A 14,230-nucleotide genomic window follows, 5' to 3' on the forward strand; every position below is an offset into this window, starting at 1 on the left:
AAGCTGTACGCCGGCTCCCTCGGCCAGTAAAGCGAGATGAGCACCGCAACCCCAGAGTCAGCCACAACTGGACTTAATGCTCAGGGGTCTCTTTACCTTTACCTTTATCCCTCTTCCTGGAGAACTCTGGGAACTGTAGGTCTGTGAGGGAGATAAGGGGTCTCCTGGCAACTCTCAGACCCTTAACAAACTGCAGTTCCCAGAATATTAGAGGAAGCCATTCCTCTTTAAAGTGGCATAAGACTGCTTAAAATGCAAGGTGTGAATTGGGCTTCATTCACTCAGTAGAGTGATCTGTCAGTTTCACGTCTCTCATCTTTCCCCCACTTTAAAATCAGTTCTTTACATTTCTGCAGAAATGCGCTTCTATGGGGTTTTCTAATCCTTGTAAAAATTCACCAGCATTTTAGTGCGACTTTCTCCTAATAAACACGTTTTTGTGTGCAGTTCTTAATATGGTGCATCTTTTTGCAAACAATTCTCCCAGATAGAATGTATTTTGCATGTCATTTTCGCTAATATATTCATACCTATGGACACTTTCCCTTAATAGGTTGTGTTTGTTTAAGCATGGTTTGGATGGAGAACTGCAAATGCAAAGGGGTGTCTGTGTTTTGGTTATTATTCTGTTTTGGAAAGGGCCATAATGTCTCTGGTCTCCAAATCTCATCATCCTCAACCATAGAATCATATACACATTGTAGAATTGTAAGGGACCACATTGTTTTGTGTTTAAGATCATTGAGTGCCTATTCAAAAATGAATTCAAATAAATGAATACAGACAGACAGCAAGAATGGTATAAACACGAGGACTTATTGTTAGCCTACACGTCAAACAAGGGTGAGAGCTCACACAGAGTACGTAGTTGCACCTGCAATGTCATACAATTTGCAATATCCACCAAACAGAGATCCCGAGAGAATCAGCCCCTTGGTTGTAGGAAAGAAAAATACTCACCGAGGAGGTAGCTTGCTCCAAAAGGTGGTCAGTCGGTCAGGTGGCTGAATCTAAATCAGAATCAAATCAAGCAAGAGATTCAAGGATGATTATGGGTGTGCAATGCACTAGTCCTGTTGAAGGTCACCGAATAGAATCGTGCGGTGCTAATGTGCAAGGATCAAAAATAGTGGCATTCTTAAATTCTCCATGTTTGCTTGTATCTGAGTGTGTCTGATTCCCCCCTACATAACTGGCTGTTGTAAGTCACCTGCACTGATCATCTACCCATGTTTGGATTTCTTTGTTCTGGGGGCGGTGGGATTCAACTAGTTATGTAGCATGTTGATGATGCAATGTTTTGTTGCCGTGGGGTCCACATGTAATTGTAAGCTTTTCTAAAGGTCACACAGTAACATGATGTGGGCTCTAGCAAGCTCTTCTCCAGCTAATTTAGATGTTCAAGTCTGGAGAACTTCCATACATTATCAGCTAGCGCTGAGGACAATCATGGCAGTGGACATAAGAAGATCTCTGCTGGATCACAATAATAATAATAATTTTTATACCCCGCCCATCTGGCTGGGCTTCCCGAGCCACTCTGGGCAGGTTCCAAGAAAAGATTAAAATACAATAATGCATCAAACATTAAAAGCTTCCCTAAACAGGGCTGCCTTCAGATGTCTTCTAAAAGTCTGGTAGTTGTTTTTCTCTTTGACATCTGATGGGAGGGCTCCCATGGGGTGGGTGCCATTACCGAGAAGGCCCTCCACCTGGTTCCCTATAACTTGGCTTCCCGCAGTGAGGGAACTGCCAGAAGGTCCTCGGAGCTGGACCTCAGTGTCCAGGCAGAACGATAGGGGTGGAGATGCTCCTTCAGGTATACAGGACCAAGGCCACTTAGGGCTTTCAAGGTCAGCACCAACACTTTGAATTGTGCTCGGAAACGTACTGGGAGCCAATGTAGGTCTTTCAAGACCAGTGTTATGTGGTCTCGGCGGCCGCTCCCAGTGACCAGTCTAGCTGCCGCATTCTGGATTAGTTATAGTTTCCGGGTCACCTTCAAAGGTAGCCCAACATAGAGCGCATTGCAGTAGTTCAAGCAGGAAATAACGAGAGCATGCACCACTCAACAGTCCATGGGCAGGTAGGGTCTCATCCTGCGTACCAGATGAGGCTGATAAACAGCTGCCCTACCACAGAATTAACCAGCACCTCCATGGACAGCTGTGAGTCCAAAATGACTCCCAGGCTGTGCACCTGGTCCTTCAGGGGCACAGTTACCCCATTCAGGTCCTCCACACTCACTCGTTCCTGTCCCCCAAGTGAGGATTCAACCTCAAACACATACACACAACTCTACAAAGGCTGGGGATCCAGTCATGGTTGAGCAGATGCCTCCAAGAAACTCGCATGCAGGGCCTGAAGGCAGCAGCTCCCTTGCCCCTATTGTCTTCCTCCCAGAATTGAGTTTTCAGCAATATAATAATTGAACATGGGAGTTCTATTGTGTTCACTTATATTCGTACCACCACCACCAGACAGAACCCACAAAAAGCCCTTTTTTGTAGACCTGGGCCATGGCTTCCAAAGAACAACACCAACAGCTGTAGTTTTACAAAGCCCACCATGCAGCGCGACTGTGAATCAAGTGCAGATGCACAATGACAGACCCTGATTTGTATTAAATATAGACGGGGTTGTGCTGTGAAGGAAGAATCTGGAAAACCAACAGAAGGGAGGGGGGAACCAAGATGTCACTCCCTCACACTGCGGCCACTTCATTTAAGGCAGGAGCAGAAGGTTAGTGTCACGTGTGCGTGCAGGAGCCAGGCCCTGTGACCAATAGGACTTTGCAGGACTGGGGCCTTTCTAAGTTTGTTCTGGAGAGGCAAGGTGAGGCCGATGGGTAACTCACAGCACCTGGTGGCAAGAGCCGGGAAGGGATATAAAGTCAGCCTTTCCCTTTGGCTCTTTGCCACAGCAACACATTCCCTGCCTTGCTGCGTTTGGCTCCTTGACTCCTCGCTTCTTGATCCTCGGACCCCTGACTCCTTGCTTCCTGACCCTCGGACCCTTGGCTTCTTGACTCCCGGCTCTCTGACCCTCGGACCCTTGGCTTCTTGACTCCCGACTCTCGGACCCTCGGACCCTTGGCTTCTTGACTCCCGGCTCTCTGACCCTCGGACCCTTGGCTTCTTGACTCCTGGCTCTCTGACCCTCGGACCCTTGGCTTCTTGACTCCTGGCTCTCGGACCCTCGGACCCTTGGCTTCTTGACTCCCGGCTCTCTGACCCTCGGACCCTTGGCTTCCGGACTCCTGGCTTCTGGACTCCTGTTCCTGCTCCCACCCCGCCATCTTGACCCCGGTCCTGACGTCCCCAGCCAGGACTTCGCCCGTGAACCGGACCATGACAGTTAGTGGTCTGGGGTCACGGCAAGATGAAGACCTGTTGCTATTTCTGAGAAGGGTCCCTGTCTCCTGCATCCAGTCAGCATGAAAGGGGAACTTTGGGACCACAGGGGGCAAAACACAAAAGTACCAACCCCTGATTTAAGGTATGGCAGCAGATGCCTATGTAAATCAGTTCTTCGTTCAGAATTACGAAGGCTGGGGTCTGTATTTTGTGGCTCACCGGTAGAGCACCTGCAAAAAGCCAAGCTTCAATCCCTGGCCTCTGCAGGCAGGGCTGGAAAACACAAAGACCCCACCTGAATCCCTAGAGAGCAGGCGCCAGTGAATGCTGAGACAATACCAAGCTGGAAGGATCAATGGCATGACTCAGCATGAATCAGCTTCCTAGTCTCTTTCCCCTATTCCTGGAGCCAACCCCTAACAGCATCCGCTCTTGGGACAATAAGCACAAAGTGGTGCTTTTCTCAAAACTCTGCACGGTCCCGTTCGGACAAAGTTACATGGCCTCACCTCTTTCTTCCCAGGGAGACAGGCTGTTCTGTGCCAGCCCTTGTGTGTCAAAACCCAAAGGCAAGATATCTTGAGGAACCCGTTTTGCAAGAGGCAGGGAGGCAATCGATCGGGGGACAGGAGGGATGTTGCTGCTGGAAGTGTCTCAAGTTTCGACCAGTTTCTTAACAGGAAAGTTTAGAAAGAGCAGCCCAGCACAGAGTCGAGAGAAAAAGGCCAGGCTAGAACCACGTGTCATTTTTTCCACTATTTGACTATTGATCAGATTCATTCATTCAAAACCAAGTGTCATTATTATTATTATTATTATTATTATTATTATTATTATTATTATTAGCAGGCCAACGCTGTCTGCAAACATGACATAAAGGCTTGCAAAATCAACCCAGCTGGTTGGGAATCCCTTGCATATAACTGCAGTGTCTGGAGACAGGCAGTCAAGTCATGTATCGATAGCAGTGACCAGAGGAGACATGACTGCTGGGAGAAGCTCAGAGTGACAATGCCATCGCTCATCTGCAATAGCACAACCAGATGCCCTCATCTGCCCCAGCTTCAGCGAAACATGTCTCTCCTGCATAGGTCTCTACTGCCACAGCAGGAACGGCAACCTTCCAACAGCTTGACCTCACCCCCAAAGGCAAGGCACCCTCCTCCGTTGTCTCCTGAGATGACGGATGCCAGCCATCATTATTAACATTTGTTGGCCTCTCTATGCAAAAGACAAGAAATGGTTCAGTAAGACAAAATAAGGATGGCATTAATTAAAAGCGAAAGACACTTAGACAAAGGCTAAATGGGTCTCCATTTGCACTGTACATTAAAAGCAGTATCATATCCCTTTATGGACTCACGGCCTCCCCGCCCCCCAAAGAATCCTGGGAACTGTAGTTTGTCAAAGGTGCTGAGAGATGTTAGGAGGACCCCTCCCAGAGTGTAATTCCCAGAGTTCCATGGGAAGATGGATTGACTGTTAAACCAGTCTGGGGATTGTGGCTCTGTAAGGGGAAAGAGGTTCTCCCTGTCGGGAAATTCAAGCCCTTCTCATGAGAAGCTGGCAGCAGTCCCAGGCACCCGGCTTGATTCCCTGTTGACCTCCCTGGCTGCATTCCCCAGCAAGCGCAGGCAAGGTCTCGATCGGCGATTCTTCTCAAACGTGAGAACACACCCCTCTTTCCTGCCTCCCCCAGGCAGGGGAAAGAGATAGACAGAAACGTATTTACATGCCTTTATTTCTGTCTTTGCAGCGTTACAAAAAACATGACTGCTCTCTCCATACTCCAGCAGTGTTGTGACTAAAACTCCCTGTACTTCCTGTACAGCTCATATTACACTCTGAGGTAATTCCGGTGCTTCGCACTGTGAAATGACTGCCCCTCTGTTCCCACAGCAGTCCCAACATTCCCATCATGTTTACTTTTCAAGCTAGGACTTTGCAGCAGCATTGCTTCATTATCGTAACACTCCCAACAACCTTCTGCATGCTTGGCAAACTACGGTTCCCTCGGTTCTTTATGGTGTCCACTCTCTTTCTCCCCTTTCTTTGAAGGTTGAAAGCTAGGAGTTTTCCAGGCAAGCAGCCATCCATTCCCCCAAACTGTTTTTGCCCCTCTTGTTTTTGCCCAGGTTGTTTTACTTTGTCCTCTTGGGTTCGGCAAGAGAAGCTGGGCGGGTTTGTTTGTCGAACTGATTTTCATTGTTGCACAAGGTGGCAATTTTTAGACTAAGCAGTCGGCAGCTGGAAGCCCTTTCCTTGGCCCAAATATCAGCCCAAACTGGAAGCAAATGCAAAGGGAGAGACAGCAGTAAAACAGGCTTTTCCCTCCTGCCTTCTGAAAACACACATTCCACCAGACTAAGATGAGAGACTTCAGTGACTGTCAGCTCAGCTAAGAGACCAGCAATTTCTGACCCCTCCTGTCCTCTAACTATTTCCGTTCAAGCTGGTCACTAAAAGGTAAAGGTAAAGAGTCCTAGGCTCTGTGGTTTAACGTGCCACCCATGTCCCTTGTCACTAAAAGGAGTATATAACAAAAGAACAAGTAAATGAGCTTGCCTTTACACCTCCTCCTTCGAAGGCTGCATTTACACAGCTATAAAATACACTCTGAAAATGCTCTGAAAAAACAGCAGCGCCACCTGGTGTCAAAGTGCAGTTGTCACATTGGGTTTCATTATCGTTACCGATATCGATATCGTTAATGTTATCGTTACCGATATCATTATCGTTATCGTTACCTATATCGTTATCGTTACCAATATCGTTACTGTTACCGTTACCATTACCTGTATCGTTACTATTACCGATATCGTAACTGTTATTGATATCGTTACCGTTATCGTTATTTGGCGATTACTCATAGCCAAGTAAGATTGTCTTCCATATACACAGTTTTAACAATGAGTCCGTAAGTGACTGTGGAGGCCAATTCTGGATCCACACGTCCTTCCACAGTGGGGACATTAGTTTCCGGGAGGGAGCTGATCACGGTGTGGATTTGCCCAGCGTGCCTTCCTCTTATCACATTTCTCCCTTGCATCCTGAGTTTGAGTGTCTTTAAAGCCCACGACACCTTTGGTAAAGGCTGTTCTCCAACTGGAGCACTCGCAGGCCAGTGTTCACCACTTGTCAGTGTTTATACTGCATTTTTTTAGATTTGCCTTGAGACAGTCTTTAAACCTCTTTTGTTGACCGCCAGCATTACACTTTCCATTTTTAAGTTTGGAATAGAGTAGTTGCTTAATAATAATAATAATAATTATCAGTTCCTGCCTCACGGACCAAATTTGACAGGCGGGTGGCCCCCACACTTGCCAATCAGCAGATGTTGCAAATGACCTTAGGTGATTTGGTGCTTGGAAGCCCCAAAGCGGGGACTTCATAGCATAGCCAAACTGAGCAGGCTCCAAAGCAGACCCTCCTTTATTCAGAGCTCGGGGGGAAAGGAGAAGTGCTTGGAAAGATGGCCACAGCTACCGCCATTTTCACTACCCCATAATGCCTCTGGGCCCTGACCCAGAGGCATTCTGGGAAAATAACAACCACAGACCCCCCCCCAGTCATGTTCCTGCCCTGTAAGATTACCCTTCCGAGATCAGACCCTCAGTCTCTGCGTTAGAGATGCAGTTGATGCCGGTGACTTCCAAGCCGAGGGCATCAAACCAGTCTAGCCCTAGGAGGCTTGGCCGCTGACCTTTGACCGCCACCAGTTGGAGCAGACCCGAAAAATCCTTGAAGGCTATCTGAAACCAGCCAACGCCTACCACGGGAATGTCGTTTCCCTGGTAATCTCTCAGGTGTATGCGGTGAGAGTCGAGTTGCCTTTTGGACACTCTGGGTACCAGATTACAGTTTACAATGTATATACATCTGATATATCTAGGAGGCTTGGTTTGGTCTGAATCGAGTATACACTTCTGGAGTTAACTGAGCCACTGTGGCCGCTAAGGGGCTGTGAAAATTTGTGTCCTCTGCTTTTTAGACTCATCCACCCGTGTGCTTGGGTAGCGGGTAGTGCTGTGGGTTAAACCACAGAGCCTAGGACTTGCCGATCAGAAGGTCAGTGGTTCGAATCCCCACGATGGGGTGAGCTCCCGTTGCTCGGTCCCTGCTCCTGCCCACCTAGCAGTTCGAAAGCACGTCAAAGTGCAAGTAGATAAATAGGTACCACTCTGGTGGGAAGGTAAATGGTGTTTCTGTGCGCTGCTCTGGTTCACCAGAAGCGGCTTAGTCATGCTGGCCACATGACCCAGAAGCAAATAAAGCAAGATGAGTGCCACAACCCCAGAGTCGGTCATGACTGGACCTAATGGTCAGGGGTCCCTTTACCCTTTACCTTTACCCATGTGCTATCTGAAACACATTGGCTGTCATGTGTGATTCCCCCCCCCCCCCAGCTTTCCTACCCCACTACTGTTGCCTCTTGAATAAGTAGGGAAGAGGAGGGTGGGGACAAAACTAGACAGGGCTCATCCAAACTTATATTTTACCCCTCTCTTTCTGGGCCTGCACTTTAAATCTCTGTGTTTGGGCACTTCTCACCCCCACCCTGAAGCTTTTGCCAGGAAAACCCGCTCTTTAACGCTCAATTGGAACAAACAGCAATTCAGGTTTTCCTTGTATTGTTGTTTGCTCGGATTCACTGGAGCAAAAGGCAAACAGAAATGCTCCAACACAGAGCCTAGATGTTTGGATGAGCCCTTAGTTGGTCTCCCTATTAATACATGTGTGTCCCGTTTTTCCTTCCAAGCAGCTCAAAGCGGCCAAACGTGGTTCTCCCCCTCCCTGTTATATCCTGAGAAACACACACACACACACTGCAGGTTAGGCTGAGAGAATGTGAGTTCACATCCAGAAGTCATCAGGAAGACTGGGGGCTTTAAACTTTGGGGATTTAAGCTAGAATTATTTGGTTTAGCCTGCACTTGCTGCTAGCCCTATTGGTTGCAATGGGCACCAGCCCCACAGAACTCAGCAGAGAGGAGAAGTATGGGGAAGTCTTAGAATTAGTTGGTCCCACCTGCCTTTGGCTCTTAAGCTCAGGATGACCATGCATGGGTCTTCCCCTCCTAGTTATATCCTGACAATAAGCTGGTCTCCAACCGTAATAAAATTATCTACCATCTATCTACCATCCTGACAACCACCCATGCATGGTGGGTTCGGCTGAGAGACAGTGAAACAGCCCAATGTCACACCCAGAAAGATATATGGCTAGGTGGACATCTGAACTCTGGTCTCCCAGGTCCTAAGATGCAACCACCGCAGCAGGGGATGCTTCTGGGTATAGGGACCCTTCCCCAGCAAACTCTATGATTCTATGAGTCATAGAGTCCCTTCCCCAGCAAACTCTATGATTCTATGAATGAACTTATAAGGTAGGTGAAAATGCAACTCTCTTGTCCTCTCCCACAGAAGAGCTTGAATACCGTGCAGAAAAGCCCATTTGACAACAGCTTGCCGAAGCTGGGAAGAAATGACACGTCTGAGGATTTCGAAGTGAAATATTTATTTCTTATTTTATTGTCAAAAGTTTCCGTTCCTAGCTAGAGAATGTAGGAAGGAGGGGGTGGGTGTTAAGAAGGTTGTCACCCCACAGGCCCCTGAGCACCATCTCCCGAAGGATCTGCTGGGTTTCCTTCTCACTGTTGTTGTGGCTGCTGCTGCTGCTGCTGCTGCTGCTGCTGTCCGCCATGTTGTTGGTGGAACTTTTCATGGGAGCAATGGAGGAATCTTCCAACCAGGCGGGTCCATTCCTCAAAATTCACTACGTTGTCCTTGTTTGTATCCAGCTCATTAAAGAGTTGTTCCTTCGCTTGTTTCTTACGTGGACACTGCGGGGATTGAGAGTAGAAGTTTATTGCTATCAGAAAACAAAACTGTGGCCCTCCTGGCACTAGAATCATAGAATTGTAGAGTTGGAAGGGATCCTAAGGATCCAACCCCCTGCAATGCAGGAATCTCAGCTAAAGCATCCAGGTGGCCCTCCAACATCTGCTTCAAAACCTCCAAGGGAGACCTCCTGAGGGCGACCGTTCCACTGTCAAACAGCTCTCACTCTCAAAAAGTTCTTCCTTCTGTTTAGTCGGAATCTCCTTTCTTATAACCTGAAGCCATTGGTTCACGTCCTACTCTCTAGGGCAGGAGAAAACAAACTACATCCTATCCTCCCTGGCCTTTAACCAACCTTACTGAGATGGATGGAAGTTGTAGTTCGGATTAGCAGAACGAAATTAACACAGAGTAACATCGGTGGGCGTTTAACTCAGAACCAGACTCACGTCCTGCTTTCAGGCTTCCTTCCCATAGGCATATTTGAGAAAAGGATTCTAGACTAGACAGGCTTTTGGCATGTTCAGACTATTCTCAGAGGCATTGTTTTGAGGAGGATGAGAGGTCCTGAACCCCGCTACCTCCTGCAACTTCCCCATATGTATCTTCCTATATAAAGCAAAATGTAGAATGTCGACATGCTCCGCCTTTAGAGCAGCCACTCAACAGGGCCACACGAACTGCAGGGTGAGGAATGGCAAGCCAGCCCAGGTGAGCTGCTTAATGGAGTGGGGAGGGGCTTACCTTGTAGGTTTAGTAAGCCTGAACTCCCCTATTTTTTGCACCTTCCCTGTTGGGGGTGGAAGGAGCTGTGAGGGTTTGGCAAGATGAGGGAACAGAGATGGAGCCATGTGTATACAAGTGTGTGTGTACACACACACACACACACACACTTAGGGGAGGGGGAGAAATTTGATCCAATTCACATTTTAAGGCAAATCTACAAAACCAGCACTTTCCCAAGCAGGCCGCAACTCAGAACCCAGGCTTCACTTGAAATCCTCAGTTCTCAGGATTTGGCAGTGCATTTCTCCAGCCAAGTAATAGGTACAAGTATATAAAAGTATATGCATTAAACTACAGTAACGTGGAAAAAAATGCATTCTAACAGGGAAGATTGTTTTGCAAAAAAAAAAAGGTGTGTATTCTGCAAAAATGCATTTTAAAATGTGTTTATTGGTAGATAGCAGGAGAATACTTTTTAAAAGCTGGATGAAGAACTGAATTTCAGATTGGGAAAGGAGGACATGAGAGGGACTGAAATGGACATATCCACTCATCCCTAAGTAAACTTTCCTTTCATCTGAACATGCTTCAAAACACTGTCTTAGGGAGACGCTGGTCCCTCGCCATCTTAACATCCCCTGCACCTTCATGCCAATGTGCCAGCTAGGGCTTTAAGTGCCCGGCAGTTGCCCATGCCCTTCTGCTCTCCACCTCACCTCAACACAGTCGGGGAACTGCTCAAGGATCATCTTCTTGAACTCCTGCTTGTCAAGGGTGTCAGATTGCCCAGCATACTTGTGGAAGACGTCGATCAGCTGATCAGCCAGGACTTGCATCTGAGTCTTGGACTTGGACATTTTGAAGGTTTTCGGTTGGCAACCTAGATAGACATATGAACGTAAGAAGAGCCCTATCAGATTCCACCAGAACGTCCACAGTCAGGCCATGAAGATGAGAGACCTCCTTCACTCTTAAAAACGCAAGAGGAGCCCTGCTGGGTCAGGAATAGAGTACTACATAATTTGATTCTTATTACTTAACATGTCCGTTTAAGTTACTTAAAAGCTGCTTAATTCTCTAATGCAGACATGCAGTTTATATTTTGGGCATGTCTTAAAATAATGAAATTTTGAGGTGTCGTAGTAAGTGAAATGGAAATAAAAACACGGGTGTTGGGCTGTCTCTCTCAACATCTGGAGAACACCCTGGTTTTGCCACCCCTGGTGGACGCACCCTTATTTCTGAATTCACACCAAAGCGAAGTCCAGCCATTTTGTTGCCACACACACCCTCTCAAATTGAAAGTGTCAAGCTTCCAATATCAGCTAATCAGGTGTAGGGAATCTTTCTCCCTCCAGATGTTTTTGGAGTCCCAGATCCAAAATCAAGCATGGCTGATGAACAGGGATAATGGGAGTTCTAGTTCAGCAACCTTTGGAGAGCAGCAGGTTGCCCACACCTGAGCTAAGATATTTGGGGTCATGAGGCAAATCATCTCTCACTCCTCTCTTCCCCCTTTGCTGCCACCAGCATTAGCTTCTATTATCTCCTAGACTCGCAAAGAATCTGCTCAAGACAAGAGAATACAGAGAATGCTAACTTAGTAAGGAAACGTAATCAGGAGAGCATAACCTCTTCACACCAGCTGCTAGGTGTCCATCTGAATCCTTTTAGGACAGCCTTTCTGCCCTCCAGATGTTTTGGAATCCAGCTCCCTCCCATCAGCTCTGGCCAAGGGTCGTGATGTCAGGGCAGATGGGAGTTTTGGTCCAAAACAGTTAGAAGGCACCAGGTTAAAGAAAGGCTGTCGTAGAGCAAGCAGAGTCAATTTGGTGAACCTCCAGATGCTGTTAAGACTCCCAATTCCAATGGTCTATGGTCAATGTTGATGAGTGTCAGAGTTCAGCAACATCTGGAGAGCACCAAAATGACTGCCTCTGCTCTAAGACAGCCTAACCCAACCAGGTGTCCTCCCGTCATTTTGGACTTCAGCTCCCATCATCCCTGGCCATTGGCCACAGTGTTAGGTCTGATGGGAGTTGTCATGCCAAACAGCTGGCGAGAAATAGGTTGGGAAGACTTGCCTTAGAGCCAGGGTAGCTAGTATGGTGCCCTCCAGATGGGCTCACCTCCCATCAGTGCCAGCCAGCATAGCCAATGGTCAGGAATGATGGAAGATAGAGCCCATCAACGTCACCAGGTCCATCTAGGAGAAATATTCCTCTCTAACATGCTCTCTGCTATTGCTGCAGGGAGGAATATCTAGAGATGGGAAGGCCTGGGTGTTGGTGTCCAACAGCATCTGGTATCCACAGAGAGACAGAGAGACAGACAGACAGACAGACAGACACGTATTTTCCATCCCTGCCCAAGCTGCTACCCTCAAAAAGATTTAGCACCCAACGTCCAGTGCAAAAACTAAAACCTGAAAGCAGCACAAGAAGGCCTCCCGTTCTTCTCCAGCTTACCTCGGTCGGTGATCAACGAGAGAGCTAGGATGAGCCAAGGTGTGGTAGTGAGCCCTGTGGCAGCCCCTCTTCTTATAGTCCCTGTCCAGATCCCTGCTCCCACCCACCCTAGTTGCAAAACCTTTGATCCTTCTCAAGCCATCTCCCTCTTGCACCACACACCTCTTGCTTAAGATACCTGTGTTCTTCCTTCAGCTGCACACCGCTGTAGGGTTTTTCCCCCCTGCTACGGCCAGTCAGGCTCTGTCATTTTCCAGTACCTTGTTTGCACAGCCTGTGAGGCAATCCTTTTGAAAGCTTTGTAAAACTCCGACAAATCCGGCTGGTTTTTTCCGCACAAAAAGCAGTCAGTAGGCCACTCTTCCTTTCTGGAAAAAGAAATAACAGTATCTGATAATGAAGTAGAGGAGGGTGGAATCTCGTGAAGGTCCTTTGTAGGTTCTTAAGATTCTTTTAAAAATATCAAAGGGGAACAAGAAATGAGTCAGATCAATGGAGCAAACTCTGGGTGAAGCCTCCTTTCCATTCGGTTTTAGTAAGGAACCAGGAATGGGTTTTGAAATGAATAAATCTGTGGAGTTTGGCCCCCTAGAAAGTTCACAGTGATTCGCCCAGGATCCTCACCAAACTCCTGTTACTTATGGTATTTCCATGCATGGTGGGATTGCCTAAAGGTGAAAGCATTTGGGTTATCCATTTTCACCGAAATGAATAAAACAACAAAGCGACAGATTGAACCACGGTTGTTTTCATTGTGTTTTTCTTCAGAAGGCAACATAGACTTACGCAGTAAGGAGCATGCTGGACTCCTGTTACAAGCTGCAAGAAGTGTTATAGGACTTAATGTATTTTTAATCTTTGTTGGAAACCGCCCAAAATGGCTAGGGAAACCCAACCAGATGGGCGGGGTACAAATAATAAATTATTATTATTATTATTATTATTATTATTATTATTATTATTATTATTATTATTATTATTACCCACACTTAGTTTGCCTCCACTCTTCCTGGACATGGTCCACACTTAAAAGTTCCATGTCCAAGCACCCTTTATTTTTTTGCTATGAGGGCTTTCCCCATGAAAACACACTCTTTAAACTCAATCGGAGCAAACAGAAAACCCAAATTGAAGTTTGTTCCGATGGAACGCTAAAGAGCAGCTTTTCGGCAGAAGCTGAAGGGCAAAAACAAAACGCTCTGATGTGGAGCTTATAAGCGCAGATCTGGGCAAACGGACAGTGTGGATAAGCCCATAGTTAGGCAGTGAAAATATTTCTCAGGCGCTACACTGTCAAATTGGTACCAAGCTGTCTGGGACTGCGCAATGTGCTTTTAGGAAAATTAACAAACAAGCTGAGGGTTATACAGAGCAGGGTTGAATAAAAATACTGAACAAAATAAAATATTGGGGTGGGCCCCAGGTAAACCCCGCCCCACATTATCAATCGCATGATATGGCGCATGCACACCATTTGAATGGTAATGCCCATCAACCTAGGAGTTGGCTCCTATGCAGGGCCATCTTTACCTCGGGGTGCAAGGGGTGCAGGGCCGAATTCTGGTGTGTGCCAAACGTATACCTACTGTACACTTCTTGATCGGCGGCAGTGAAAAGCAATGTAGCAAAGTCCTCGTACCCCCATCACTCCGTTACTACGTAGCGTCAAATATTTCCCGATGAGTCAGGAAACAAAAGTAGTTTCTTCCACTGCGTCGTCATGACAGGTGAGCGATTTCCCTCCTGAATAAAGGTCAACAACTTTGGCTTCCCCCCCCCCCAAAGCTCAATAATAGTCAATTTGGGGGCGCTGGGCGGATCTTTGCACCCCAGCAGCTC

At 47.2% G+C, this 14,230-nt stretch overlaps 2 protein-coding genes across 3 annotated transcripts in view; both read right to left on the minus strand.

The window, feature by feature from the left end:
• Positions 1–3,947, minus strand: part of LOC309358651 (peptidoglycan recognition protein 3-like) — a 29,970-nt gene extending 26,023 nt beyond the window's left edge. The window contains exon 1 of the mRNA XM_081892021.1: positions 3,866–3,947. The gene's annotated coding sequence lies outside the window, so the exon portion shown is untranslated. The remainder of the gene's footprint in view (positions 1–3,865) is intronic.
• A 4,904-nt stretch (positions 3,948–8,851) lies between these two features.
• On the minus strand, positions 8,852–12,788 carry LOC309359173 (protein S100-A12-like). 2 transcript variants are annotated; one of them, XM_081892645.1, is made up of 3 exons: positions 12,554–12,788; positions 10,640–10,803; positions 8,852–9,199 (listed from the first exon to the last, which is right to left on the minus strand). In XM_081892645.1, exons 2-3 carry the CDS (start codon positions 10,778–10,780, stop codon positions 9,008–9,010), a joined length of 333 nt encoding a protein of 110 aa, XP_081748771.1. In that variant the 5' UTR covers positions 10,781–10,803; positions 12,554–12,788; the 3' UTR covers positions 8,852–9,007. The 2 variants fall into 2 exon arrangements, with proteins under 2 accessions (XP_081748771.1, XP_081748770.1); XM_081892644.1 differs by lacking the exon at positions 12,554–12,788 and adding an exon at positions 12,392–12,524.
• Positions 12,789–14,230: the final 1,442 nt, after the last annotated feature.

This window comes from Podarcis melisellensis (assembly GCF_964234715.1).
Source record: "Podarcis melisellensis genome assembly, chromosome: 16".
In the NCBI taxonomy this organism is placed as follows: Eukaryota; Metazoa; Chordata; class Lepidosauria; order Squamata; family Lacertidae; genus Podarcis; species Podarcis melisellensis.

Bases quoted from the DNA above. Each gene is read 5' to 3' on its own strand.
- LOC309359173 (XM_081892645.1), bottom strand. From the start codon at position 10,780: ATGTCCAAGTCCAAGACTCAGATGCAAGTCCTGGCTGATCAGCTGATC. The intron at 9,200-10,639 runs GTGAGGTGGAGA...CAATCCCCGCAG, and splicing joins AGTTCCCCGACTGTGTTGAG to TGTCCACGTAAGAAACAAGC.